The sequence below is a fragment of the Watersipora subatra genome, chromosome 7 (assembly GCF_963576615.1).
Source record: "Watersipora subatra chromosome 7, tzWatSuba1.1, whole genome shotgun sequence".
Taxonomy (NCBI): domain Eukaryota; kingdom Metazoa; phylum Bryozoa; class Gymnolaemata; order Cheilostomatida; family Watersiporidae; genus Watersipora; species Watersipora subatra.
Window position 1 is genome coordinate 38,428,460 of NC_088714.1, and position 26,983 is coordinate 38,455,442.

Below are 26,983 nucleotides of genomic sequence, written 5' to 3' on the forward strand. Positions count from 1 at the left end.
TAAATTTATTATGATAGAATAGAATGCATTGTACAGTGAAAAACCTGTTGTGAGAATGGAACAAATTGCTTTTCTTATATCAGCACAAATAATAGAATTCTGCTAGGTGAACCTCCTCGAGAAGGCTACGAGGTTGTGGAGCGCCACAAAAACAAAGGTGTGACAATAACAGACTATGTTAATTTCAAGTATTCCGGTGAATTCTGTATCTATATGCTAGAATTTCCGGTATCTATATGCAACAAGCCCCTGCATCTATATGCTATAATTCCCTGTACCTATATGCTATAATTCCCTGTAGCTATACGCTATAATTCCCTGTATCTATATTCTATTATTTTCTGTATCTATATGATAGAAACCCCTGTATCTATATGCAATAATCCCCTGTATTTATATGCTATATTTTCCTGTATCTATAAGCTATAATTCTATGTGTCTATATGCTATAGATTTCTGTATTTATATGCTATAACTTTCCGTATTTATATGCTATAATTTTCTGTGTCTGTATGCTATAATTTTTAGCATCTATATACTATGAATCTCTGTATCTATATGTTATGAATCTCTGTATCTATATGCTATAATTATTTGTATCTATATGTTTTGAATCTCTGTATCTATATGCTATAATTATTTGTATCTATATGCTATAATTTTCTGTATCTATATGCTATAATACAATTTGATGTCAAGCTATGTGAGTGGTCTTAGTCTTTACCTGCCATCCTTAAGCTAGTGATGAAATTACTTACGGAGGCAGGTATGTACTCTAGAATAACTGTGTTCTCTGCACTAAAGATTAACACTGGGATCAAGGTCAAAATGGGCTACACATGGTAAGGTTGCAGATAAAATATCCGTTTAGAAATGTCCTGGTTTACATGACTGAGTGCTGTGCTTTGCGATAGAGGTATAGAGATACAGTAAAACAGTCATACTTAGACCATCAATACAAACATTAACAAAAATAATAAAAGAACGATTGTTACTGCTTTAGCCAGTAATATTAGTTAATTTATCAGAGTTTTCAGGAGAAGTAAGAAAAGTTCTATATTACACGTTTATTTTGTACAGGTGACCCTTTGAGAGAAATATTGTCAAGCATCATTTTAATACTAAACGACCGACAGGTTCTACTTGAGCTCTACAACAAATGGTGGAAAGCGGTTGACAACAAGTGCATGCAGGCACCCACAAGTGCCAATGTAATACTCGGGCTAGAAAACCTTCGTAAGTTCAAACATGATTCGGTTATTTCATGCGTTGAAACCTGTTGAGTGATATCAAGGGCTACATACCAAGTGTGTATATAGCTAATAAGCTACACCAAGTGTGTATATAGCTATTAGGCTACACCAAGTGTGTATATAGCTACTAGGAAGCTTAGAGTTGATTGAAATTTGCTGTTATCAGAGTTGTCTTTAAATATCTAATAGCTATGTCAGCCACATCTGTCAGAGGCTAAATATCATTATTATACGAAGCTAATATCATTATATTATATCATATATGACCCACCAATGTATATGACCCACAAACATATACGACCCACCAACATATATGACCCACCAGCATATATGACCCACCAACATATATGACTCACCAACATATATGACCCACCAACATATATGACACACCAACATATATGACACACCAACATATATGAACCACCAACATATATTACCCACCAACATATATGACCCACCAACATATATGACCCACCAACATATATGACCCACCAACTTATATGACACACCAGCATATATGAACCACCAACATATATTGCCCACCAACATATTTGACCCACCAACATATATGACCCACCAACTAGGGTTTCTAAAAACCTGATATTTTGTTTTTGGTGTCCATTTGTCTCCAGCAAATGTGTCTTGCAATGTTAAAATACTTTACAGTTGGTATATTTTTAGAGGGAGTCTTTGTTTTTCTGCTGGGAGGTCTTGGAGTAGCAGGAGTTTATCTTTTCATAGAAGTCTTCATATATTCAATAAGTAGAAGCAGGCAAGACAATGTAAGTTAACTAAAAGTAAATCATCTTCAATCTTCACTTCTCAGTGTTATATATAAACAATATTATGTTTATGCATATAATTATACTTACATATATTTTTCGGTGTCTTTGCAATTTTAAAAATAGTTCACGAGGTGTGTAAATGTGGGAATCCCTGGTGTAAAACAGAAATAGAAGATGTGAACAAACTTATACTAATGCCTTCAAGTACCATAAGCAAATTATAAACACACATCTACTTTTCACTACAGCATTATGTTAACGTTTGTCATCAAATAACAACATATTTTAAAACAAGATTTTATAACCCGACTATGAAAGCATTTCTGAAGTTTAGCGTGATACTCTACCATTTAATGTATGGCTGATATTCTATAATCTCAAGTGAAGCTTGATACTCCACCGTTTAATGTATGGCTGATATTCTATAATCTCAAATGAAGCTTGATACTCCATCATCTAAAATTTTTTGTGACCCTCTCTGAATGCCGATATTTGTTTCCAGTTCAGCCTTCATCTGTCTCCTGGCAGATCATAACACTGGGATCCCTGGTCTGTTTTAAGGTTTCCATATGCAGAATGGTTTCACTATGGTTCAAGAGTTCTGGTAAGGGCGTGTTTCCTCAGTCACTTAACGATGGAAGTTTAGATCAAGGATCTACTCCTATAACTTATCGCAGTACTAGGAGTACCATGGCTAATGGAAATGATACAATAGTAAGAAAATTAATAAAATATTATATTTACATACACTTATCTACATAGACAGGCAGTAACTAATTTAGCTTGCTTTTCTCTATGACAGCCTGATGACTAAGCATGAGTGTTGCTGAGCAGAAGCGAAGGCAAGAAGATAAAATCAGCTGATAGCATAAAATAAAGTTTATTTGCCCCCGTAGAGTAATTGGGGTAATAGTAGTACCAGTTACTATGGGTAAATTAAATGTTCACCGTAGTACCAGTTACTATGGGTAAATTAAATGTTCACCGTAGTACCAGTTACTATGGGTAAATTAAATGTTCCTGTAGTACCAGTTACTATGGGTAAATTAAATGTTCCTGTAGTACCAGTTACTATGGGTAAGTTAAATGTTTCCATAGTACCAGTTACTATGAGTAAATTAAATGTTCCTGTAGTACCAGTTACTATGGGTAAATTAAATGTTCCCGCAGTACCAGTTACTATGGGTAAATTAAATGTTCACCGTAATACCAGTTACTATGGGTAAATTAAATGTTTACCATAGTACCAGTTACTATGGGTAAATTAAATGTTCCTGTAGTACCAGTTACTATAGGTAAATTAAATGTTTCTGTAGTACCAGTTACTATGGGTAAATTAAATGTTCCTGTAGTACCAGTTACTATGGGTAAGTTAAATGTTCACCGTAATACCAGTTACTATGGGTAAATTAAATGTTCCTGTAGTACCAGTTACTATGGGTAAATTAAATGTTTACCGTAGTACCAGTTACTATGGGTAAATTAAATGTTCCTGTAGTACCAGTTACTTTGGGTAAATTAAATGTTCCTGTAGTACCAGTTACTATGGGTAAATTAAATGTTCCTGTAGTACCAGTTACTATGGGTAAATTAAATGTTTCTGTAGTACCAGTTACTATGGGTAAGTTAAATGTTTCCATAGTACCAGTTACTATGGGTAAATTAAATGTTCCTGTAGTACCAGTTACTTTGGGTAAATTAAATGTTCCCGCAGTACCAGTTACTATGGGTAAATTAAATGTTCGCTGTAGTTCAGCGAATGATAAATGCCCCCTAACAGTGTTACAAATGATCATGGCCATTAGATGACTGCATAACTAGACTCTCTCCACAAGATTTTTGACCCTTCTTTGATAGCGGTGGCCAATTGGAGGTGACATTCAAAAATATGCTGGCGGAGTATGTTTGAAATAGCTCGTCAGAATTTTTGAAAAATAAATTTAGCCCGAATACGGGCGAAGCGAATGTCGCCTATATTTTGCTCTCTTTTTCCGGCGGAGCGATATCAAACCTTGAGGATACAATGAATCTGCTAACTTACCTCTAACGTGTCAAAGATCTCTTAATAATAATGCATCGAGAAACCGAGAAATATCTCTACCAGCCGATATCTATTGCTTGCAATTGACCTGCAATGACATTATAGCCTGTGTCCTTCTTTGTAATTTGTTGGCATTTTCAGTTTTTATTTCATTCTAAATTTGAAAACATTTTTATTTATATCTATATTTAATAATGTTGCATAGAAGCTCATTGCACTCATTAATATGTTTGCTACAGTTTGCAGCCAGCACTAGCTTTTTATGTGCAATAGAAGTAGAGTTTTGAGTATCGATCCATTGTAAGCCGTGTTAAGATAGTCGCAAGGACACTATTAAAGGTGCTAGTAAATAACATGTTATAAATCTGCATATCATGTTAACTATATCATGATAATCATATCGTAATCATATCATATTATAATCATATCATATGATAATCATATCATAATCATGTCATAATCATATCATATGATAATCCTATGATAATCATATTATAATCACAGCATAATCATATCATATGATAATCATATCATATGATCACCATATCATATGATAATCATATCATAATCCTGTCATATCATATGATAATCATATGATAATCATATCATATTATAAGTTACATCATAATAATCTATCAAAGGATACAAATATATATTCATGAACAAATGACACAAACGAACCATACTTATATTACATGCAGAAACAAAAATTAATGCTTTTCAAACAAAAATATTTACATCGTTTTCTCGGATAGCTGCCTTCTGATAGTTGCTTTCAATGGAACGAACATCTTTTAGTTCTCCAATACTTTCCACAATATCTTCAGACCTCAACTCTTCTTCTGCACTGCCGAACCAGTCGATATGGGCGTCCAAACAATTTTTTGGCAGAGTAAAACTTTTATATGCTGCATTTAGCACAAATGCAATGTGTAAAAGTTTGCTCGCTAAACGCAACCTTTGGCCCAAAACTTGTAAGCTGCTTTGATGTGCATGTTCTTCGAAGTATCAAAACTGCATTAAACAAGGAACTACTCTTAGCCTGAGAGCATTATTGATTATTTCTATGGTGTTGCTTTCAAAGTTTTAACGAAAACAAAATGAAAAGCTTTATAGTTGAACAACGAGAAAATTGATTGTTAATGATGTAGACGATTAGTTATTAATACAATTTTGTGGACACTTTTCCACTGATCACGTGATGTCATGCATTCATAAAGATCAAAGATAGTCAAAAAGCAGTCAAGCGGAAGTGGCGGTCAAATAGAGGCGGCGTTCAAATAGAGGTGGCATTCAATTAGAGGTTTTACGGTATATGCTAGCCAAATGTCCGGCACTGCATGGGTATTAAAACAGCTTATAAACAGTGGCAGGCTATATTATTGCCATTGGCAAGTTTGAGTAAGCTAGTATCCATATTTCTAAATTTACTAATAAGAGCCGTGAGAGCAAGCTTTAGTGATGTTGTGTGTAATGCGGAGTCGCTATGCATATTTTAATCCAGACAGTGACTCATATCGTCTAATGAATCCATTTCGTCTTGCATAGCCTAATGGGTTAGCATCTCGCCTTGTGAATGGGAAGTTCCTAGATGAAATCTTGAGTGACAAGGTTTTCTCGCCTTGTGAATGGGAAGTTCCTCGATGAAATCTTGTGTGACAAGATTTTCTCGCTTTGTGAATGGGAAGTTCCTAGATGAAATCTTGAGTGACAAGGTTTTCTCGCCTTGTGAATGGAAAGTTCCTAGATGAAATCTTGAGTGACAAGGTTTTCTCGCCTTGTGAATGGGAAGTTCCTCGATGAAATCTTGTGTGACAAGATTTTCTCGCCTTTTGAATGGAAAGTTCCTTGATGAAATCTTGTGTGACAAGGTTTTCTCGCCTTGTGAATGGAAAGTTCCTAGATGAAATCTTGAGTGACAAGGTTTTCTCGCCTTGTGAATGGGAAGTTCCTCGATGAACTCTTGTGTGACAAGATTTTCTCGCCTTTTGAATGGGAAGTTCCTTGATGAAATCTTGTGTGACAAGGTTTTACATTGCTAGATTTTAATCGCTACAGCTAGACAGTTGAATGACAAACTTTGAGATTTATATGTATTACTAGTTGGATGCCCGACATTGCCCGGGTATTAAAAACCAGCTTATAAACAATGACAGGTAATGTAGTTGCTTACCACTTGCTATTAGCCTAGCATATTACCATTGGATAATTTGAGTAAGCTTACTAATAAGAGCTAACTACTTGCTCTCACGATTGAGCCCGCATACAATTACACTACTGCTCTCCATGATGTTGAGCCATCACGTTGCGTTGTAACGGAGAGCGGTAGCGTACTTGCTCCCATGTAACGACATATATCGGCCAATGAATCCACCATGTTTGGGTAGCTTAATTGGTAAGGCCTTGGACTGATGAATGGGAAGGTCTGAGATCAAATCTTCTGCAATACCGATTCTTTGTTCCAAGAATTTAATAGCTATAGAAGGATAAACACAGATACGACAAACTTGAAGAAATACATATATAGATAGTTGATAGTTGGAGTGATGCCTTGCATTAGGAATGCTATTAATTACTATTGTATGAGAGCCCCAGTATAATCAAACTATGTGTGGTATTATCTGTGTTGAGAGAAAACCTAAATAGATAGATTCCAAAGTCTGTAAATAATCTATATGATAATTTGTCATAAAATTGTTTCCTCACCCCGCATACCCGTATGGGTGGTAAATTCTGCTCTAACTCGGGTCTCCTACCAGAGACCTGGGAGTTTGAGCACTCGCCTCAAGATCTTAGCTGTTCCCAATAGCGCACTTTTCTGCAACTCACCTGAGTTGATTGCTGTTGGTATTTGGGCAAGCCACATTTTATGCGCCGGTGTTATTGCGCCCAGTGCCCCAATGACTACTGGGATTACAGTTGTTCTTACATTCCAGCATTTTTCAATCTCTTCTCCAAAAGGGAGATATTTTTTTACCTTTTCTTTTTCTTTGCTGGCTATATTGTAGTCATTGGGTACTGCTATATCTATTATAGTAGCCCTCTTGTTCTCCTTGTCTACCACCACTATATCTGGTTGGTTTGCTAGGACATGCTTGTCAGTTTGGATGTAGAAGTCCCAGAGGATCTTAGCCCGGTCATTTTCATTGACCTTACCAGGAGCTTCCCACCAGTGTTGTGGTTTATTAAGGCCATACTCATCACATAGACTTCTATACACAACACCTGCGACATGATTATGCCGCTCAGTGTATGCGTTCCCTGCTAGCTGCTTGCATCCACTGATGATGTGTTGGATGGTCTCAGGTGCATCTTTGCACAGTCTGCATCTAGGATCATCTCTAGTGTGATAGATTTTCGTTTGGAGTTGCCTTGTTGGGAGCACTTGCTCCTGGGCTGCCATGATTAGCGACTCTGTATTGGCCGTTAGGTTTCCTTTGTTCAGCCACATATATGTTTGGTGAAGATCGCCAACCTTAGATATTTGTTGATGGTAAGCACCATGAAGAGGTTTCGTGTGCCAGTCAATTTCCTCATCATCAGGGCGTAGGTCCATTGTAAGAGCAGCCGATTGAAATTCAGCTAGCAACTTATCTGAGATGGCCATGGAGGCTGCATATGCTTTGATGCTTTGCTCCTCCTCTTTCACTGTCTGCTGTACACTTTTGAGTCCCCTACCGCCATCTTTCCTATCAAGATACAATTTAGTAGTATCAGATTTTGGGTGGAGTGCTCCATGCATGGTCAGCAGTTTACGAGTTGCTATATCTGTTTCTTTGATGGCTTCCTCAGTCGACTTTATTATGCCCGCTGGATATCTTATTACTGGCAGTGCGTAGGTATTTATTGCCATGACTTGGTTCTTGGCATTGAGCTGGCTCCGTAAGACCTGCCGAAGGCGTTTCTTGTATTCGGTAATGGCTTTGTGACGTACCTCGGCTTCGTGGTTGATGTTGCTTTGCATAATCCCCAAGTACTTGTACCCTTCTTCTATATCTTTGATGGTACCATTTGGCATTCTTAGGCCATCTGTGAGCATAGAATGGCCTTTCTTAAGAATTAGCCTTCCACATTTCTCAATACCGAAGGTCATTCCGATGTCCTTGCTGTATACCTGAGTGAGGTGTATTAGCGAATCAATGTCCCTTTCTTTGTTAGCGTACAGCTTGATGTCATCCATGTAGAAGAGGTGGTTTATCTTGGTGCCACTATTAAACTGGTACCCATATTGAGTCTCCTCCAGCATATTGCTTAGAGGGTTTAGGCATATGCAGAAGAGCAGCGGTGATAATGAGTCACCTTGATAGATGCCTCGCTTAATTTGTACACTCGCCAGCTTTTTGCCATTAGCCTCCAGTTCTGTCTTCCATTTGGCCATTGCCATCTTGATGAATGCCACAAGAGCAGGGTGAACATTGTACATACTGAGGCACTCAAGTATCCAACTATGGGGAATTGAGTCATAGGCCTTTTTGTAGTCAATCCAAGCCATGGCAAGATTGGTTTGCCTTCTCCTGCTGTCTTGACAGACCGTCCGATCCACCAGTAACTGATGTTTAGCTCCTCGGGTGTTGCGCCCAATTCCTTTCTGAGCACTGGTCATATAGTGACTCATGTGCTCTTCCAGTTTGTCTGCAATTATTCCTAAGAGCAGTATATATATATATATATTTACATATATATATATATATATATAAATCTCAAAGTTTGTGTGTCCTTTGGTACACACAAATTATTGCTATTAAAATGTTGGAATGAAGAACTCGTACCGCAAAATATTTGATCTCGGAACTGCCAGTTCGCCAGGCAAATACTGTACCAATTACACCACGCGAAATTGATGGATTCATTGAACGATATCTGTTGCTGTGTGAGCGCAAATATGCTACCACTCTCCGTTACGGCGAAATGTAATTTTATGCTTGCTTTCACGGCTCATAAAGCGAAAATATCGTATAGGTGTATAGAGTGGTATAGAAACCCATAGTAATTATCTAATGCAATCACCCCCAGGTGAAAATCATCATCATTAAAAATAGTAGCAAAGCAATATGTTAACCTTAGTTACTATAGTTACCTACAGTAACTTTAGTGAATTTTTTGGTTATGATGTGCAAGAAAATGTAACATTACAGTGTACTACGTAGAGAGTTCTTACCTTCGAAACAAACGTGTAACGTAAATGCTGAATCTAACTTAAATGAATTTAGCTTACTAAACACATACTCGAAGGAAGCTTTAGTATGTATCTTACTAAACACATACTCGAAGGAAGCTTTAGTATGTATCTTACTAAACACATACTCGAAGGAAGCTTTAGTATGCATCTTACTAAACACATACTCGAAGGAAGCTTTAGTATGCATCTTAGTAAAATTCAACTTTGAAATAAAATTTAATCACGTATATGTTTGCAAACTCGCTTTTTTACCATAACAGATGACGCTGAACTGAGATACAATCGCCACATTATAATTTCGAGAGAAATTATTGCTGATATCGTTTTGCAGAAAACAAATTAGTCCTAGTACGGCGAAGACGAAAAAGCCTCATGTTTCATAGCGTTAATAAATAATAAAGTTCATAGAATTTCAACATACAGACGACAAACTTTGAGATTTATGTATATATAGATAGAATAGATTGCTCGGACTTTGAAGAAGCTTCTGAAATGTAATTAAATATATTAAAAACTCAAAACCTTCTGAAGTGTTATTAAATATATCAATAACTCAAAACCTTCTGAAGTGTAATTAAATATATTAAAAACTCAAAACCTTCTGAAGTGTAATTAAATATACTAATAACTCAAAACCTTCTGAAGTGTTATTAAATATATTAATAACTCAAAACATTCTGAAGTGTAATTAAATATATTAATAGCTCAAAACCTTCTGAAGTGTAATTAAATATATTAATAACTCAAAACCTTCTGAAGTATTATTAAATATATTAATAACTCAAAACATTCTGAAGTGTAATTAAATATATTAATAACTCAAAACCTTCTGAAGTGTAATTAAATATATTAATAACTCAAAACCTTCTGAAGTGTTATTAAATATATTAATAACTCAAAACATTCTGAAGTGTAATTAAATATATTAATAACTCAAAACCTTCTGAAGTGTTATTAAAAATATTAATAACTCAAAACCTTCTGAAGTGTTATTAAATATATTAATAACTCAAAACATTCTGAAGTGTAATTAAATATATTAATAACTCAAAACCTTCTGAAGTGTAATTAAACATATTAATGATTCAAAACCTTCTGAAGTGTTACTAAATATATTAACGACTCAAAACATTCTGAAGTGTAATTAAATATATTAATAACTCAAAACCTTCTGAAGTGTTACTAAATATATTAACGACTCAAAACATTCTGAAGTGTAATTAAATATATTAATAATTCAAAACCTTCTGAAGTGTTATTAAATATATTAATAACTCAAAACCTTCTGAAGTGTTATTAAATATATTAATAACTCAAAACATTCTGAAGCGCTATTAAATATATTAATAACTCAAAACCTTCTGAAGTGTTATTAAAAATATTAATAACTCAAAACCTTCTGAAGGGTAATTAAATATATTAATAATTCAAAACCTTCTGAAGTGTTATTAAATATATTAATAACTCAAAACATTCTGAAGTGTAATTAAATATATTAATAACTCAAAACCTTCTGAAGTGTAATTAAACATATTAATGATTCAAAACCTTCTGAAGTGTTACTAAATATATTAACGACTCAAAACATTCTGAAGTGTAATTAAATATATTAATAACTCAAAACCTTCTGAAGTGTTACTAAATATATTAACGACTCAAAACATTCTGAAGTGTAATTAAATATATTAATAATTCAAAACCTTCTGAAGTGTTATTAAATATATTAATAACTCAAAACCTTCTGAAGTGTTATTAAATATATTAATAACTCAAAACCTTCTGAAGTGTAATTAAATATATTAATAATTCAAAACCTTCTGAAGTGTTATTAAATATATTAATAACTCAAAACCTTCTGAAGTGTAATTAAATATATTAATAACTCAAAACCTTCTGAAGTGTAATTAAATATATTAATAACTCAAAACCTTCTGAAGTATTATTAAATATATTAATAGCTCAAAACATTCTGAAGTGTAATTAAATATATTAATAACTCAAAACCTTCTGAAGTGTTATTAAATATATTAATAACTCAAAACCTTCTGAAGTGTAATTAAATATATTAATAATTCAAAACCTTCTGAACTGTTATTAAATATATTAATAACTCAAAACCTTCTGAAGTGTAATTAAATATATTAATAACTCAAAACCTTCTGAAGTGTAATTAAATATATTAATAACTCAAAACCTTCTGAAGTATTATTAAATATATTAATAGCTCAAAACATTCTGAAGTGTAATTAAATATATTAATAACTCAAAACCTTCTGAAGTGTAATTAAATATATTAATAACTCAAAACCTTCTGAAGTGTAATTAAATATATTAATAACTCAAAACATTCTGAAGTGTAATTAATTATATTAATAACTCAAAACCTTCTGAAGTGTAATTAAATATATTAATAACTCAAAACCTTCTAAAGTGTAATTAAATATATTAATAACGCAAAACCGTCTGAAGTGTTACTAAATATATTAACGACTCAAAACATTCTGAAGTGTAATTAAATATACTAATAACTCAAAACATTCTGAAGTGTCATCACTTACTGAGTCTTAGGTTAACTATGAAGTGGAACATTGGCATCACGTCTTCCATATAGGAATACACCTGCTACAAAATTATCATTTTTTCCTTTTATATATGTAATATATTTTTGAGCTATATTAATGCTAAGTAGTTACAAATGAAGCCAAAGCATTTAAGTTCGGTATTATGACAACAGGCTAATGACCTTCGCCACCATCCTATAGCAGAAGAAGTGGAACCCTTAAATGGATACTCAGAAAGAGTACATGGGAGTACAACTGCTGATACATTTCTCTCACACTGAAGCAGCTGCAGTGCGCAGGATGGATAATTTCTTAAGTATATAAACATCTGCAGATATGCTACTCAGTTATCAGAAGACAAACACAAAAGAAGACTGTATGAACTGTATAGAGAGAGGCCTGTCGACAGGGTCAGTATGAACTGTATAGAGAGAGGCATGTAGTCAGGGTCAGCATCTATCTTTTTTACTTCAAGAGTTGTCTTTTACCTAACATAAGATAATAACCCATTATTTTCACTAGTTGCCAGGTATTCAATTGTTGTCTCTGTAATCTGACATATTACAATATACTGGCTAAATGCCCGACATCGAACAGGTAATAAAAACAGCTTATAAAACAGTGGCAGGTAATGCAGTTGCTATTGGCTGAGTTTCTTTACCCAATAAATTTGAGTAACTTAAGCTAGTCTAAACCTTTACTAAAATAAGAGCCATGCTTATAATTGTGCTGATAATCACTGTTACGCGTCATGATCTCTCATGCAATCATGATCTTCACAGGTGCTAGTAGTAACCGATAGCATTTTCGCAAGCGGTGCATAAGTATATGCACAATTATTCTAAAGTATGGCAAGTAGGCCGTGTGAAGTAGTGGATACCACACCTGTCTGCAGAACTGGTTTGAGAGTTGAGTTCCAGCACGAAGCAGTTTTTTTCGTTCGTAAAACTTTATTGCTATAGCTGGATAAATGAACGACATTTTTATTTCTAGATGAAAAATGCTTACAATACATAAATTGTAAACATAAATAATTGCACCAGGTCAATGTCAGATACCTTGTAACTCCACTCACCAACCATCACATCAGACACCATTTAACTCCACTTACCAGCTGTCACTGTCCACATATGACACCTTGTAACTCCACTCACCAACCATCACATCAGACACCATTTAACTCCACTTACCAGCTGTCACTGTCCACATATGACACCTTGTAACTCCACTCACCGACCATCACTTGTCACATCAGACACCTTTTAACTCCACTTACCAGCTGTCACTGTCCACATGAGACACCTTGTAACTCCACTCATCAACCATCACATAAGACACCATTTAACTCCACTTACCAGCTGTCACTGTCCACATATGACACCTTGTAACTCCAATCACCAACCATCACTTGTCACATCAGAAACCTTGTAACTCCTCTCACCAACCATCACTTGTCACATCAGACACCTTTTAACTCCACTTACCAGCTGTCACTGTCAACATCAGACACCTTTTACCTCCAATTTCCAGCCGTCACTGTTACCATAAAATACCTTGTAACTCCACTCACCAGCCGCCATTGTTAATATTGGACACTTGTAACTCCACTCCCCAACTGTCATAGTTTCATTGGTCAACCGGAGTGAAAACTTTAAACAAGCTAAACACTCCCATGTGTATCATACATCCTTTATGACATGCTCACAAAAGCCTCTTAGGTTTTTATCAATTTTGCCTGTGAACATCAACCAATGTCAACCAGTGTTTAGACATTTAAAACATCGCCACATTATTTTGCTTTGAAACTTTATGGGGTTTCTGCTACCAAGTGGAACTACAACTGAAGCGTCCAAACTATATTGAGGTAGGTATGTAGTAAAGTACATCAACTGGATACCGGCATACAGAGATTTGATGTTTGGTAGAATTTACTTTACATGTTGAGATTTTCCTAGTTATCGAAAATGCATTGCAAATTTCATTTGCTGTACTCTATTTCTCATATTAACTACAGAGCAGGAATGCCATGATTGTTTGTACGATACTGTCAACTATGCGAGAAACCTATATCACTTATTAGAGAGTAGAGTTTAATTTGGAATTGTCCCTCTCGATGCGAGGTATAGTTTAAAATCAGAATCTGCAAATGTTTATAATCTACAACTTGTTTTATGCACACAATACATGAGAGTTGGCAGTTTATAAAGCGATAGAAGTGTATGAACAATATTAATCACAAGATATCATAGTTGTACAGTTAGCTGCTACTAAATTTCAAGAATATACAAGACTGACTACTTTTAAATACCTTCCACACTGATTAGCAATCTACACAGGTGTATATAGGATGGAAAAAATAAGGTGTAACATTAGGTACAAATACTATAAGACCTACAAAAAACATCAGGCTTTTCAATTCATTATCTAATTATGCCTGTAGCGTAAGTCTTCAACCATAGCTTACTGCATTGCATAGTTTAAATTCTGATTGCGGCGCTTCACCTTTTGCTGACGGTGAGTGATGAACTGTAGCAGTGACTGCCGGCCCATAGTGTGTAGCATATTAGTACCAGGCTTCAGCATAGGAAACATGGCTAAAACAGAAAACATATTTCTGACTTGCTAACATTAGACCACCAACTATTTACTCGCATTGTTTCGGTTGCCTTGTAAGTCATGCTCATACTGATAAAAACACGGCGTAGCTTTTGAGTAACTAGTGGAAACAACTCCCGAAGTTTAAGACTGCAATAATGACTACGAGAGAACAAAATGAAGACTCGTGGACGTATCATTCCTGTTAGACCAAAAATATGTTTGTTTTGAGGAATGAATGATTCAAAAGGTAAGAAGCTTGAAGAAGCATCAAGATGCTTGCTGCCTTGTGACATCAAATTTAAAAAACAAACTATGCTTAGAGATGAGAAGCCAGACTCCAGTATGAAAGAATGATGAAACAATAGACACCTATACATAATTTAAAATTTAAAAGACTAGGAACTAGGCCAATCTATGAACTTCTATGAAGGAAAAACATGAGTTTCCAGAAGCACTTCAAGTTAAAACTGGATAGTCTGAGCTAGAAATCGGAAGAGAGACAAGGGTTTCCAAAAGTAGCTCGGGTTAAAATAAGGTAGGCTGAGCTAGCACTCGAAAGAGAAACATGCGTTTCCAAAAGTACTTCAAGTTAAAGTAAGGTAGGCTGAGCTAGCACTCGAAAGAGAAACATGCATTTCCAAAAGTACTTCAAGTTAAAATAAGGTAGGCTGAGCTAGCACTCGAAAGAGAAACATGTGTTTTCAAAAGTACTTCAAGTTAAAGTAAGGTAGGTTGAGCTAGCACTCGAAAGAGAAACATGAGTTTCCAAAAGTACTTCAAGTTAAAGAAAGGTAGGTTGAGCTAGCACTCGAAAGAGAAACATGAGTTTCCAAAAGTACTTCAAGTTAAAGAAAGGTAGGCTGAGCTAGCACTCGAAAGAGAGACATGCATTTCCAAAAGTACTTCAAGTTAAAATAAGGTAGGTTGAGCTAGCACTCGAAAGAGAGACATGCATTTCCAAAAGTACTTCAAGTTAAAATAAGGTAGGTTGAGCTAGCACTCGAAAGAGAAACATGTGTTTCCAAAAGTACTTCAAGTTAAAATAAGGTAGGTTGAGCTAGCACTCGAAAGAGAGACATGCGTTTCCAAAAGTACTTCAAGTTAAAATAAGTTAGGCTGAGCTAGCACTCGAAAGAGAAACATGTGTTTCCAAAAGTACTTCAAGTTAAAGTAAGGTAGGTTGAGCTAGCACTCGAAAGAGAAACATGTGTTTCCAAAAGTACTTCAAGTTAAAATAAGGTAGGTTGAGCTAGCACTCGAAAGAGAGACATGCGTTTCCAAAAGTACTTCAAGTTAAAATAAGTTAGGCTGAGCTAGCACTCGAAAGAGAAACATGTGTTTCCAAAAGTACTTCAAGTTAAAGTAAGGTAGGTTGAGCTAGCACTCGAAAGAGAGACATGCATTTCCAAAAGTACTTCAAGTTAAAGTAAGGTAGGCTGAGCTAGCACTCGAAAGAGAGACATGTGTTTCCAAAAGTACTTCAAGTTAAAGTAAGGTAGGCTGAACTAGCACTCGAAAGAGAAACATGTGTTTCCAAAAGTACTTCAAGTTAAAGAAAGGTAGGCTGAGCTAGCACTCGGAAGAGAGACATGCATTTCCAAAAGTACTTCAAGTTAAAGTAAGGTAGGCTGAGCTAGCACTCGAAAGAGAAACATGCGTTTCCAAAAGTACTTCAAGTTAAAGAAAGGTAGGTTGAGCTAGCACTCGAAAGAGAAATGTGCGTTTCCAAAAGTACTTCAAGTTAAAGTAAGGTAGGCTGAGCTAGCACTCGAAAGAGAAACATGCGTTTCCAAAAGTACTTCAAGTTAAAGAAAGGTAGGTTGAGCTAGCACTCGAAAGAGAGACATGCGTTTCCAAAAGTACTTCAAGTTAAAGTAAGGTAGGCTGAGCTAGCACTCGAAAGAGAAACATGCGTTTCCAAAAGTACTTCAAGTTAAAGAAAGGTAGGTTGAGCTAGCACTCGAAAGAGAAACATGCGTTTCCAAAAGTACTTCAAGTTAAAGAAAGGTAGGTTGAGCTAGCACTCGAAAGAGAGACATGCGTTTCCAAAAGTACTTCAAGTTAAAGTAAGGTAGGCTGAGCTAGCACTCGAAAGAGAAACATGCGTTTCCAAAAGTACTTCAAGTTAAAGAAAGGTAGGTTGAGCTAGCACTCGAAAGAGAAACATGCGTTTCCAAAAGTACTTCAAGTTAAAGTAAGGTAGGCTGAGGCCCAGAAAAGGACCCACTAATCAGAATATGCTTTAAATGCCAAAATATTAGAAAATTTTTGGCACAGCTAAAAACTGGCGAGAATGCGGAGGGTTCTGAGCCTTAGTCTTTGCCGGTTTATAGCTAGTTTTAAGCATTTTCAGAAAGAAAATGAGACATGAGATTTCCGGAATAAAAAGAAAAAAACACTTCAGTAAAAAAGGTTTTGCCAACTTGTCATCTACTTCTACACACTGGTTAAACTGTCAAATAGTTCTATACACTAGTTAAACTGCGAGATACTTCTTCTATACACTGATTAAACTGTAAGATACTTCTAAACATTGGTTAAACTGTCAGATACTTCTATACACTGGTTAACCTGTCAGATACTTCTATACACTGGTTAAACTGCGAGATACTTCTTCTATACACTGGTTAAACTGTAACATACTTCTAAACATTGCTTATACTGCCAAATACTTCTATACACTGGTTAAACTGTGAGCTACTTCTATTCACTGGTTAAACTATGAGATACTTCTATTCACTGGTTAAACTGTCAGATACTTCTATACACTGGTTGAACTGTGACATATTTCTATACACTGGTTAAACTGTCAAATACTTCTATACACTGGTTAAAGTGTCAGATACTTCTATACACTGGTTAAACTATCAGATACTTCTATACACTGGTTAAACTGTCAAATACTTCTATACACTGGTTAAAGTGTCAGATACTTCTATACACTGGTTAAACTGTGAGATACTTCTATTCATTGGTTGAACTGCAATCAACCTAGACCTTTATTCGCTACAAATCAAATGCACATAGGCAGTGACAAGTGAGAATGACAAATACAGCTAGGAATAATATAGTGAAATTACCATGGTTTGTGTCGAGAGCATTTTGGGCTGCCTCAAACTGGCCACTTTTGATGCTATGTGCCTCACCCACCCCTATCCTCTGGTCCTTGTAATAGACAGCCACTTTGAATCGAGAATTGTGGGAAGGGCCCACCCGACCGACCACTCTGTAATACAACAGCAAAATATAACAGGGTTATTCATCTTTATAGTAACCAAACCCCAAGGCAAGTAGGAGTCCAAACAGAAATAGCCAGCCGATCTACATAGTGGCTAAACCCTGGTCATAGACCACTGACAAAACTGCCAAATTTGATAGAAACAACAAGCACTTATCAATAGAGGTGAGGATACTAATATACTATATATCAATAGAGGTGAGGATACTAATATACTGTTTGTCAATAGAGGTGAGGGTACTAATCTACTGTATATCAATTGAGATGAGGATACTAATATACTGTATATCAATAGAAGTGAGGATACTAATATACTGTATATCAATAGAGATGAGGATACTAATATACTGTATATTAATAGAAGTAAAGATACTAATATACTGTATATCAATAGAAGTGAGGATACTAACATACTGTATATCAATAGAGATGAGGATACTAATATACTGTATATCAATAGAAGTAAAGATACTAATATACTGTATATCAATAGAAGTGAGGATACTAATATACTGTATATTAATAGAAGTGAGGATACTAATATACTGTATATCAATAGAAGTGAGGATACTAACATACTGTATATCAATAGAGATGAGGATACTAATATACTGTATATCAATAGAAGTGAAGATACTAATATACTGTATATTAATAGAAGTGAGGATACTAATATACTGTATATTAATAGAAGTGAGGATACTAATATACTGTATATCAATAGAAGTGAGGATACTAATATACTGTATATCAATAGAAGTGAGGATACTAACATACTGTATATCAATAGAGATGAGGATACTAATATACTGTATATCAATAGAAGTGAAGATACTAATATACTGTATATTAATAGAGGTGAGGATACTAATATACTGTATATCAATAGAGATGAGGATACTAATATACTGTATATCAATAGAAGTGAGGATACTAATATACTGTATACCAATAGAGATAAAGTGTTCCATTAAACAACAATACATAACCTACTTGTATGTAACTTTAATAAGTGTTCTATTGAACAACAATAAATAACCTACTTGTATGTAACTTTAATAAGTGTTTCATTGAACAACAATAAATAACCTACTTGTATGTGCCTTTAATAAGTTTTCCATTGAACAACAATAAATAACCTACTTGTATGCGCCTTTAATAAGTGTTTCATTGAACAACAATAAATAACCTACTTGTATGTGCCTTTAATAAGTGTTACATTGAACAACAATGAATAACCTACTTGTATGCGCCTTTAATAAGTGTTCCCATGTAATACAAGCAAATGACTTACTTGTACGTCGGTATGAAAGGGTCCTTGTTGCTGCCTGGCTCCCTTAGCTCTAGGCAGCACTGTTGAAGTAAAGACTTGGCATCATTCCAATTTTGATTCTCAATGGTTTCCTATGCAAGTGGTAAAATATTTACAGCATAGACACAGATGGTCTAATTATAGACCTAAATATAAGTATAAAGAAACGACAGTATAGACACAGATGGTCTAATTATAGACCTAAATATAAGTATAAAGAGACATAACAGTATAGACACAGATGGTCTAATTACAGAGCTAAATATAAGCATAAAGAAACATAACAGTTTAGACACAGATGGTCTAATTATAGACCTAAATATAAGTATAAAGAAACATAACAGCATAGATACAGATGGTCTAATTGTAGAGCTAAATATAAGTATAAAGAGAAACAATAGTATAGACACAGATGGTCTAATTGTAGACCTAAATATAAGTATAAAGAAACATAACGGCATAGACACAGATGGTCTAATTGTAGACCTAAGTATAAGTATAAAGAAACATAACAGCATAGACACAGATGGTCTAATTGTAGAGCTAAATATAAGTATAAAGAGAAACAACAGTATAGACACAGATGGTCTAATGACAAACCATAGCAAGACTGGAGGCTCCACCAAATCGTAACAGCACTACATAAAACGCTAAAAGAACTATTGAGCTAGAAACGTAAACGGTACCTTTAGACGAGGGAAGAATAGGACCTTGCAGAACATGGTGCAGACATCCAATCCCTGGTCGACATACAGAGCACCCATGATGGCTGTAAAATTCACAAAGTTTTATTCTCTTTCACTGATTTGAAAAGCCTGTCTTTTTTACCAATATCTGAGCACTTAAATACCAGGAAATAAACAACTCAGTCTGTAAAATACATTAGCTTGTCTAAATATTGCAGAGCCTGTGATATAACGTCAACACCTTGAAACTAATTTGGGGTACATTCAAGAACTCTATATGTAGTATAGTTACATTTTCTTACCTTGCGTTGCCTAATCGCTAGAACCAGTTATTGCATTAAAAAGTAGCAGAAAACATATCGGCGTTTGAAAAATATTTATGTGTAATGTTAACAAATACCAGGTGTTATCAGAATTTTTTTAAATCATGAAATTGGATAGAAAGAGTCGCGATCATTGCAAAGTATTGAACAGAAATAGAAATAGTTCTGATGCTATATAATTATATTAAGCTTGTTTGTTTTTGGAACCAGATTATCTAAACATTGTCCTTTCTAAATACTTATTTATATAAGCAGATCATGCATTAATTATAGGTTGTTAATAGGTTTCAAACAAATCACTTGCGAGAATAGCTAATGTTACGAACAACTTCTCAAATTTGAATGAAAATGTATATCATGTTAGTGAGACAATTTATATCATGTTAGTGATACAATGTATATCATGTTAGTGATACAATGTATATCATGTTAGTGAGACAATGTATATCATGTTAGTGAGACAATGTATATCATGTTAGTGAGACAATGTATATCATGTTAGTGACACAATGTATATCATGTTAGTGAGACAATGTATATCATGTTAGTGACACAATGTATATCATGTTAGTGAGACAATGTATATCATGTTAGTGAGACAATGTATATCATGTTAGTGACACAATGTATATCATGTTAGTGAGACAATGTATATCACGTTAGTGATACAATGTATATCATGTTAGTGATACAATGTATATCATGTTAGTGAGACAATGTATATCATGTTAGTGATACGATGTATATCACGTTAGTGAGACAATGTATATCATGTTAGTGATACAATGTATATCATGTTAGTGATACAATGTATATCATGTTAGTGATACAATGTATATCATGTTAGTGAGATAATTTATATCATGTTAGTGATACAATGTATATCATGTTAGTGAGACAATTTATATCATGTTAGTGATACAATGTATATCATGTTAGTGATACAATGTATATGATGTTAGTGACACAATGTATATCATGTTAGTGAGACAATGTATATCATGTTAGTGAGACAATTTATATCATGTTAGTGATACAATGTATATCATGTTAGTGATACAATGTATATGATGTTAGTGACACAATGTATATCATGTTAGTGAGACAATGTATATCATGTTAGTGAGACAATTTATATCATGTTAGAGATACAATGTATATCATGTTAGTGATACAATGTATATGATGTTAGTGACACAATGTATATCATGTTAGTGAGACAATGTATATCATGTTAGTGAGACAATTTATATCATGTTAGAGATACAATGTATATCATGTTAGTGATACAATGTATATGATGTTAGTGACACAATGTATATCATGTTAGTGATACAATGTATATCATGTTAGTGATACAATGTATATCATGTTAGTGAGACAATGTATATCATGTTAGTGAGACAATGTATATCATGTTAGTGAGACAATGTATATCACGTTAGTGAGACAATTTATATCATGTTAGTGATACGATGTATATCATGTTAGTGAGACAATGTATATCATGTTAGTGAGACAATGTATATCACGTTAGTGATACAATGTATATCATGTTAGTGATACAATGTATATCATGTTAGTGAGACAATGTATATCATGTTAGTGATACGATGTATATCACGTTAGTGAGACAATGTATATCATGTTAGTGATACAATGTATATCATGTTAGTGATACAATGTATATCATGTTAGTGATACAATGTATATCATGTTAGTGATACAATGTATATCATGTTAGTGATACGATGTTTATCATTTTGGTGATACAATGTATATCATGTTACAGTCTGACTAAAACAGCAGACTACCGCAAATAGAGATCTCAGTAAACAATTAGTTGGCACTTGAGACTAGCTATTCTAACCTTCCACGTAGTCTGCTTTCTCCTTCATCTGCATGACATCATGAGGGTTTCTCTTGAATACATAGTGACCTATGCCGAGGTCTTTAAATATCTGTGCCTGCGTTGAGTTGTTGACGAGGGAGCTCCGCAAGAGCTGTCAAAATAAGAATCCACAGCAGCTGAGCATCACAGTAATTGTTGACAAAACTATAAGAAACTCAGGTTCTTTATTGATCATAAGTAGTGTTAGAAAACTTATCATCTTACACTTAATACCCATCACAACTAGAGCAACCAGTACAGGAGCCTTATCATCTTACACTTAATACCCATCACAACTAGAGCAACCAGTACAGGAGCCTTATCATCTTACACTTAATACCCATCACAACTAGAGCAACCAGTAAAGGAGCCTTATCATCTTACACTTAATACCCATCACAACTAGAGCAACCAGTACAGGAGCCTTATCATCTTACACTTAATACCCATCACAACTAGAGCAACCAGTACAGGAGCCTTATCATCTTACACTTAATACCCATCACAACTAGAGCAACCAGTACAGGAGCCTTATCATCTTACACTTAATACCCATCACAACTAGAGCAACCAGTAAAGGAGCCTTGTCATCTTACACTTAATACCCATCACAACTAGAGCAACCAGTAAAGGAGCCTTATCATCTCACACTTAATACCCATCACAACTAGAGCAACCAGTAAAGGAGCCTTATCATCTTACACTTAATACCCATCACAACTAGAGCAACCAATAAAGGAGCCTTATCATCTTACACTTAATACCCATCACAATTAGAGCAACCAGTACAGGAGCCTTATCATCTCACACTTAATACCCATCACAACTAGACCAACCAGTAAAGGAGCCTTATCATCTTACACTTAATACCCATCACAACTAGAGCAACCAGTAAAGGAGCTTTATCATCTTACACTTAATACCCATCACAACTAGAGCAACCAGTACAGGAGCCTTATCATCTTACACTTAATACCCATCACAACTAGAGCAACCAGTACAGGAGCCTTATCATCTCACACTTAATACCCATCACAACTAGAGCAACCAGTACAGGAGCCTTATCATCTTACACTTAATACCCATCACAACTAGAGCAACCAGTACAGGAGCCTTATCATCTCACACTTAATACCCATCACAACTAGAGCAACCAGTAAAGGAGCCTTATCATCTCACACTTAATACCCATCACAACTAGAGCAACCAGTAAAGGAGCCTTATCATCTTACACTTAATACCCATCACAACTAAAGCAACCAGTAAAGGAGCCTTATCATCTTACACTTAATACCCATCACAACTAGAGCAACCAATAAAGGAGCCTTATCATCTCACACTTAATACCCATCACAACTAGAGCAACCAATAAAGGAGCCTTATCATCTTACACTTAATACCCATCACAACTAGAGCAACCAGTACAGGAGCCTTATCATCTTACACTTAATACCCAACACAACTAGAGCAACCAGTACAGGAGCCTTATCATCTTACACTTAATACCCATCACAACTAGAGCAACCAGTACAGGAGCCTTATCATCTCACACTTAATACCCATCACAACTAGAGCAACCAGTACAGGAGCCTTATCATCTTACACTTAATACCCATCACAACTAGAGCAACCAGTAAAGGAGCCTTATCATCTTACACTTAATACCCATCACAACTAGAGCAACCAGTACAGGAGCCTTATCATCTTACACTTAATACCCATCACAACTAGAGCAACCAGTACAGGAGCCTTATCATCTTACACTTAATACCCATCACAACTAGAGCAACCAGTAAAGGAGCCTTATCATCTTACACTTAATACCCATCACAACTAGAGCAACCAGTAAAGGAGCCTTATCATCTCACACTTAATACCCATCACAACTAGAGCAACCAGTACAGGAGCCTTATCATCTCACACCTAATACCCATCACAACTAGACCAACCAGTAAAGGAGCCTTATCATCTTACACTTAATACCCATCACAACTAGAGCAACCAGTACAGGAGCCTTATCATCTTACACTTAATACCCATCACAACTAGAGCAACCAGTAAAGGAGCCTGATCATCTCACACTTAATACCCATCACAACTAGAGCAACCAGTACAGGAGCCTTATCATCTCACACTTAATACCCATCACAACTAGACCAACCAGTACAGGAGCCTTATCATCTCACACTTAATACCCATCACAACTAGAGCAACCAGTACAGGAGCCTTATCATCTTACACTTAATACCCATCACAACTAGAGCAACCAGTACAGGAGCCTTATCATCTTACACTTAATACCCATCACAACTAGAGCAACCAGTACAGGAGCCTTATCATCTTACACTTAATACCCATCACAACTAGACCAACCAGAACAGGAGCCTTATCATCTCACACTTAATACCCATCACAACTAAAGCAACCAGTACAGGAGCCTTATCATCTTACACTTAATACCCATCACAACTAGAGCAACCAGTAAAGGAGCCTTATCATCTCACACTTAATACCCATCACAACTAGAGCAACCAATAAAGGAGCCTTATCATCTTACACTTAATACCCATCACAACTAGAGCAACCAGTACAGGAGCCTTATCATCTTACACTTAATACCCAACACAACTAGAGCAACCAGTACAGGAGCCTTATCATCTTACACTTAATACCCATCACAACTAGAGCAACCAGTAAAGGAGCCTTATCATCTTACACTTAATACCCATCACAACTAGAGCAACCAGTAAAGGAGCCTTATCATCTTACACTTAATACCCATCACAACTAGAGCAACCAGTAAAGGAGCCTTATCATCTTACACTTAATACCCATCACAACTAGAGCAACCAGTACAGGAGCCTTATCATCTTACACTTAATACCCATCACAACTAGAGCAACCAGTACAGGAGCCTTATCATCTTACACTTAATACCCATCACAACTAGAGCAACCAATAAAGGAGCCTTATCATCTTACACTTAATACCCATCACAACTAGAGCAACCAGTACAGGAGCCTTATCATCTTACACTTAATACCCATCACAACTAGAGCAACCAGTAAAGGAGCCTTATCATCTCACACTTAATACCCATCACAACTAGAGCAACCAGTAAAGGAGCCTTATCATCTTACACTTAATACCCATCACAACTAGAGCAACCAGTACAGGAGCCTTATCATCTTACACTTAATACCCATCACAACTAGAGCAACCAGTACAGGAGCCTTATCATCTTACACTCAATACCCATCACAACTAGAGCAACCAGTAAAGGAGCCTGATCATCTCACACTTAATACCCATCACAACTAGAGCAACCAATAAAGGAGCCTTATCATCTCACACTTAATACCCATCACAACTAGAGCAACCAGTACAGGAGCCTTATCATCTCACACTTAATACCCATCACAACTAGAGCAACCAGTACAGGAGCCTTATCATCTTACACTTAATACCCATCACAACTAGAGCAACCAGTAAAGGAGCCTTATCATCTCACACTTAATACCCATCACAACTAGAGCAACCAGTACAGGAGCCTTATCATCTTACACTTAATACCCATCACAACTAGAGCAACCAATAAAGGAGCCTTATCATCTTACACTTAATACCCATCACAACTAGAGCAACCAGTAAAGGAGCCTTATCATCTTACACTTAATACCCATCACAACTAGAGCAACCAGTAAAGGAGCCTTATCATCTTACACTTAATACCCATCACAACTAGAGCAACCAATAAAGGAGCCTTATCATCTTACACTTAATACCCATCACAACTAGAGCAACCAGTAAAGGAGCCTTATCATCTTACACTTAATACCCATCACAACTAGAGCAACCAGTAAAGGAGTCTTATCATCTCACACTTAATACCCATCACAACTAGAGCAACCAGTAAAGGAGCCTTATCATCTCACACTTAATACCCATCACAACTAGAGCAACCAGTAAAGGAGCCTTATCATCTTACACTTAATACCCATCACAACTAGAGCAACCAGTAAAGGAGCCTTATCATCTCACACTTAATACCCATCACAACTAGAGCAACCAGTAAAGGAGCCTTATCATCTTACACTTAATACCCATCACAACTAGAGCAACCAGTACAGGAGCCTTATCATCTCACACTTAATACCCATCACAACTAGACCAACCAGTAAAGGAGCCTTATCATCTTACACTTAATACCCATCACAACTAGAGCAACCAGTACAGGAGCCTTATCATCTTACACTTAATACCCATCACAACTAGAGCAACCAGTAAAGGAGCCTGATCATCTCACACTTAATACCCATCACAACTAGAGCAACCAGTACAGGAGCCTTATCATCTCACACTTAATACCCATCACAACTAGAGCAACCAGTAAAGGAGCCTTATCATCTTACACTTAATACCCATCACAACTAGAGCAACCAGTAAAGGAGCCTTATCATCTTACACTTAATACCCATCACAACTAGAGCAACCAGTACAGGAGCCTTATCATCTCACACTTAATACCCATCACAACTAGAGCAACCAGTAAAGGAGCCTTATCATCTCACACTTAATACCCATCACAACTAGACCAACCAGTAAAGGAGCCTTATCATCTTACACTTAATACCCATCACAACTAGAGCAACCAGTACAGGAGCCTTATCATCTTACACTTAATACCCATCACAACTAGAGCAACCAGTAAAGGAGCCTGATCATCTCACACTTAATACCCATCACAACTAGAGCAACCAGTACAGGAGCCTTATCATCTTACACTTAATACCCATCACAACTAGAGCAACCAGTAAAGGAGCCTTATCATCTTACACTTAATACCCATCACAACTAGAGCAACCAATAAAGGAGCCTTATCATCTTACACTTAATACCCATCACAACTAGAGCAACAAGTAAAGGAGCCTTATCATCTTACACTTAATACCCATCACAACTAGAGCAACCAGTAAAGGAGCCTTATCATCTTACACTTAATACCCATCACAACTAGAGCAACCAGTAAAGGAGCCTTATCATCTTACACTTAATACCCATCACAACTAGAGCAACCAGTACAGGAGCCTTATCATCTCACACTTAATACCCATCA

The 26,983-nt window shown here is 35.7% G+C and overlaps 2 protein-coding genes across 2 annotated transcripts in view; one reads left to right on the forward strand and one right to left on the reverse strand.

Annotated features, from left to right (window-relative positions):
* Positions 1–12,393, forward strand: part of LOC137400240 (glutamate receptor ionotropic, kainate 2-like) — a 30,029-nt gene extending 17,636 nt beyond the window's left edge. The window contains exons 9-12 of the mRNA XM_068086569.1: positions 1,081–1,203; positions 1,935–2,035; positions 2,600–2,752; positions 11,993–12,393. Of these exons, the coding sequence (XP_067942670.1) occupies positions 1,081–1,203; positions 1,935–2,035; positions 2,600–2,752; positions 11,993–12,100 (485 nt within the window). The 3' untranslated portion in view covers positions 12,101–12,393. The remainder of the gene's footprint in view (positions 1–1,080; positions 1,204–1,934; positions 2,036–2,599; positions 2,753–11,992) is intronic.
* Positions 12,394–13,984: 1,591 nt separating this feature from the next.
* Positions 13,985–26,983, reverse strand: part of LOC137400735 (ribonuclease 3-like) — an 84,673-nt gene continuing 71,674 nt past the window's right edge. The window contains exons 23-27 of the mRNA XM_068087071.1: positions 21,847–21,979; positions 19,654–19,736; positions 18,950–19,059; positions 17,498–17,643; positions 13,985–14,413 (exon numbers count right to left, since the gene is read on the reverse strand). Coding sequence (XP_067943172.1) covers positions 14,280–14,413; positions 17,498–17,643; positions 18,950–19,059; positions 19,654–19,736; positions 21,847–21,979 — 606 coding nt within the window. The 3' untranslated portion in view covers positions 13,985–14,279. The remainder of the gene's footprint in view (positions 14,414–17,497; positions 17,644–18,949; positions 19,060–19,653; positions 19,737–21,846; positions 21,980–26,983) is intronic.